General features: G+C 44.3%; 1 protein-coding gene across 1 annotated transcript in view; it reads right to left on the bottom strand.

The window, feature by feature from the left end:
• Nucleotides 1-2,368, bottom strand: part of LOC105619270 — a 77,670-nt gene extending 75,302 nt beyond the window's left edge. The window contains exon 1 of the mRNA XM_012200795.1: nt 1,220-2,368. Within this exon, the coding sequence (XP_012056185.1) occupies nt 1,220-2,368 (1,149 nt within the window). The remainder of the gene's footprint in view (nt 1-1,219) is intronic.
• Between the last annotated feature and the right edge of the window lie 2,551 nt (nt 2,369-4,919).

Genomic DNA, 4,919 nt, shown 5'->3' with positions numbered 1-4,919 from the left:
AGAGAGAGAGAGAGAGAGAGAGAAAGCGCTAGTGCATCCAATCGCATTCGCCGTGAGTAATTTAGCACGTTATCGGACAGCTTTAAAGTAGCGTATCAGACGTGGAAGCCTGAGGGTGAGGCGAGAGAAAGAGAGGCAGATAAAGAGAGAGGGACTCTCATGAGTTTCGTTTTGTCGAATTCCACGGTGAGAAGACGCGGATAGAAAATCGCGGAAGTGTTACCGACTGAAGAGGCGAACGGCGCCGTGGCAAACGGCCCCTCTCTTTCTCCTCTCTCTTTCTTTCTTTCTTTCTTTCACTTCGGGTTTGGCAAAGCTCCGGAAACTGGATCGAAGCTCCGTTGCACCGACGAAGAGCGTCGGCGGATAAAACAGCGGCAACGGCGTCAGCCGCAGGCACTGCTGCATGCGCATATATACATAATTAGGTGCAATTAAGCTTCCACCTTATCTGCACACGACGAGATCTTTTTCTTTGTTTCTTTTTTCTCTATTTTCTCTCTTACTTCTCAAGTATACCGCGCCCGAGATCTCTCGCGGTTTTTCCGCCTCGCCATGGAGATAAATCCTACCGACCAATAAACCCCGCATTTCAGGGCCGCCGTGGTAAGTTCTCTGCACAGTGGGTTGCCGCGTGCAAAACGACCAATCCACGTGGCTAGAAGCTCAAAAGTCAATTTTCTAGGAATAAGGATAAGAAAGTAGAATTTACGGGCTGAATATAGGACAGTTTCGCGGTGACGTTATTATGGTTCTCCGCACACTGTTAACGCGTAGTGTAGCAAAATTATTGTAACCATATCTATCTTGATCGTCTTCTTTGAGAACATCGCTTGGAAAATATAAGAAATATCAGAAGAAATGTTTGTTGTTGCATTAATATATAAATCTTAACCAGTACAGATGATTAGAAGTGAAAAGTTGAAAGGCATGAAAAATCTATAAATAATTTCATCCAGATCTCTACATTTCACGCTGAATAAGCAACGACAAAAGCAAAGTCCACCGGGACGCATTCCGACGCAGAGCTTATCGGTCGCGCTTCGTTTATCGGTTAAATCGCGTCGACTCCTCGATCGGTGAGAGATTATACTTTGATGCTTCCCGCAAACGCCCGCTAACTTAATCCTTTCGGCTGTTCATGGACTCTACTCGAGGGACATCTCTTGCGTTTACGGGACGCCAGGTTCGTCAGACTAATCCGCTTGGACGTACTCACCTTGTTGTGCGGCAGCTGTGTGGGCACGTAGAGCGGTGGATCCAAGCCTGGACTCGTGACGGCGTGACGTCCGATAATCCTGTCGGCCGCTTTCGCGTCGTAACCTTCCGGCTGACCGATGTGAAAGCCCTTGCTCTTGACCCAGAAGCGGAACTTGCTGTTTTCGGCGCTGTTCACTTCCTCGCCACGTAAAGTCCGCAAAATACGCGCGTATTTCTTAATGGTAATCGTCTTAGTTTTCGCAAGATCACCGTACGTCTTGATCACCCACGGCTGATAAGCATTGAACATAGCGTCGTTCTGAAATTTTCTTGGTGACGCGATGGCTCCATCGACTCCTTTTGGGCCTTGTCCCTTTTGCATACCATACGCGCCGCCATTCATATTCGGTGGTGACATCGTCGAATAAGACATCGTTATTCCGCTCTTTGTGTCCACTGTGGCAGTACCACTCGCCGCGTATCCGCCGTTTAACGAGTTCGCGGCGCCGGAAGCGGCTAAGGAACCACCAGTCATGTTGGAGATGTCGAGGTACGAGACGGACGAGCTCTTACCGAGGTTTGTAGCGTTGCCGACGAAGGTCGCCATGGTGGTCGACATGTAGGGAATCGGCGTAGGCGGCATGGCGAGGCTTCCGGCGCATAGGCCGGCCGTTTGTCCACCCGTCAAGCTCAGCCCAGTTACGGAAGCGTACGATGGTACGTCCGACATATTCGACGTGGTCGGCCAGCTAGTCGAGAGTACGGAACTGTTCGATATATCGCTCGTCGAGGAGGCCGTGTTGGCAGCCGTCGAAGTGGACGATGATTTGGTCTGTGTAGTTGATCTTGAAACGGAAGTTCCGCGACTCTTCGAAATCGGGCTGTCGGTTGAGATACTCGTGGTCGTTGAGATCGAGGATGTCGAGGAAGTAGGACAGCTACTGTTCTTCCCTCCACTCGTCGAAGTCCCGCGAGATTTCTTCGTCGGTGGCTCGTCCCGAGTGTTATTCATCGAGTTCAAATTGCCGTGGGACGGGCTATTGTTGTTCTCGCTTCTCGAGCGCTTGCTCGACGCTCCAGTCGTCGTTGACAGTGATTGGCTTGACGGAGTCGGTGAATTGTTCACCGGTGCTCTACGACGTAGACCCATCGTTATCGCGCTAGCCATACTGTGCGTGTTTACGTGTCGCAATCGAGCTGTTCACCGTTATTCTGTGACCAACACATCGACTCTGCCCAGCACACTTTAAGCACAAGGTCATACAAGATCACACTACAGGGATCATCCACAAGCCCTCGTAACACTGCGACGTTCGTACGAGATTCAATAAGTCACTCCCAGCGACGATGGTCTATCATTCAAGTATCGCCCAAGAAATGACTCAACGTTTTTCTTTATAACCACGATGACGCCACGGCAAGGTGATGTTGCGTCCCTGGAAACAAAAGAGGGATGAAATGTGACGAGAAAAATTAGCTATGCGCAATTAAGTGGCAGAAACGTTTAAGCGCGAGGGGCGCCGCTAATGAACTAGCCGAGTGGGTGGAGACTATCGCCAGTGGGAGAAGTAGATTATAGCTACTCGGGGATATAATACGCGGCAGAAATTCACTCGGGAAATTGACTCTCGGCGCCTTCCACCTTCTGTCCGATAATAGACGCGCGGCATGGCAAAACTCTCGCTGTGAAAATCCTCCGTTTTAAGAGATTTGATCGTTCTCGCCTCCTTCGAGCTGTATATCGGAGAATAAACCTCGTTAACAACCAGCAAACTTGGTTATTTATTTCGAGAGCAGCGTAAGCAAGAAATTTCGCTGGAATCAGTATGGTTGGATTGCATTTTTTGCATCCATTTCGAAACCAGGTAATAAAATTTGTGCCTAACGGCTTAATCTTCGAGCGCCCCATCTAATTTCCTTCTCTACTCTATAATACAACCTTTTTTTGCATACATTTGACTAGAATCATAAATACATCGATGAAATACTATTGATAGTATTTTATTAATGACAAATATTACGTTACTCATATGATTAATCATATCTTGTTAAGAAGATGGCAGCGTCAAGTACGTATACTGTGTTAATACGCTATCTATTTCAATGATTTGAATACAAAATCGTACCACAATGCAATTGATCAAATAAAATAATTTCTAATTTTTTCATTTTTTAAAAACTGTAACGCCTGGCACTTTGATACCCTATATGGAAAGAATGATTTTTAAAATATTTAAACACTTAACTAAATACTTTTAAATATATTTAGATTTAAAAATAATTTTATTACACTATCAAAATAATTATATAGAATAATCAAGTTAGTTACTAGACTCAAAATTTGCAGTATTGCTCATCATATTTGAGTTTCTCGTATAACTATTTTTTCCCCCTATGGCCCCAATTACAAAAACTCATAGGTAAACGCATTATTGCCCGATATCTTTTAACATAAACGGTTTACATACCCCCCATAACTTTAATTTTCAAGAACACAATTTAGGCATGATTATTATAATGCTATGCAAAAAGGAGGAACCTTTCTATGAAAGGAAGAATCAATTAATCTCACTTGTACGCATCATTCGTTTGAAGTAGAAGCCTCATGCTTCTTCGTGGATATCACGTTTCAACTCTAATCGCACATGAAGAAATGGGGACTTTTCGCAAGAGCAGCATTAAGGATAGTCAACGACACTGGCACAATTAGCCAACAGTTTACACGACATACTAAACATGGAGAAACCGGTTAGTCGCCACGACCTTCCTTTCGCGCGTGGGCTATTTTTGCGCTCCGTATCTGCACCGATATTGAACTAAAATATAATATATTGTCATTTCGTGTCATTGAAAAAAGAAAAAATACCTCGATGCAGAATCGAACGGTTATTGCTCTCAATCTCTCACAGTGAAAGCTATAGTGATGGAGCTGAAAAATAATGAGATATAATGACCTAAAAATGAAGCCATCCCTTCGCATGATTGTCCTTTCCCCTCTCCTCCCCACTGAGATATCGAGCACCCTAAATATCACACTCTCCGACAAACATTTTATCTCACGCTGCTTTGTCTATAGAATCGGAAAAAACGATTCGTCTGTGTTCATGTGCCGAATGTAAATTTGTGTAGCGAGGCATGAGATGTGTTTTCGAGATCACCGCAAATGTATCGAAGTTCACGTACATAGTATGGATAAACACAGTCAAGCGGTACAATCCGCAATCGCGGCGCATACCTATAAGAGCGGGAGCTAATTCAATAAGCTCGATCGAACTGTCCGTCTACCTTGGGTAGTTCGCTAACGGCTAACGGTTCGAGCGCGACACTTAAAGCTCCCATGGGTCGCAGAATATCAGAATAATCCTTGAAATACCGAGTCGGCGAGTCGTTCCACCGTGGCGGAAAGATATCAAAATGAAATCTTGGGAGCTCGAAAACAGCCGATTTTGTCGATGCCGATTTTGGACTATTCTCATACACAAATTGTTGAAAATCGTAGGAGACATTCAATAAGCACAATTTGAGCAAACTGAGATGATTGCTTCGATATTAGATAAAATTTTAAAGATAGCGGAAGAAACAAGATAAAGAATTGAATTTTCCATCTTTTTACATACAAATAGCTTGTAAGATAACAGTTTGCGAAGTAATCGAAATGATCAGTATTTTTTTGACTGATTGATAAAGTAGACTTCACTTTATATTCAGAAATTATATAA

Source organism: Atta cephalotes (assembly GCF_000143395.1).
Source record: "Atta cephalotes unplaced genomic scaffold scaffold00020, whole genome shotgun sequence".
NCBI lineage: Eukaryota > Metazoa > Arthropoda > Insecta > Hymenoptera > Formicidae > Atta > Atta cephalotes.
This window is presented reverse-complemented; position numbering and strand designations above follow the sequence as displayed.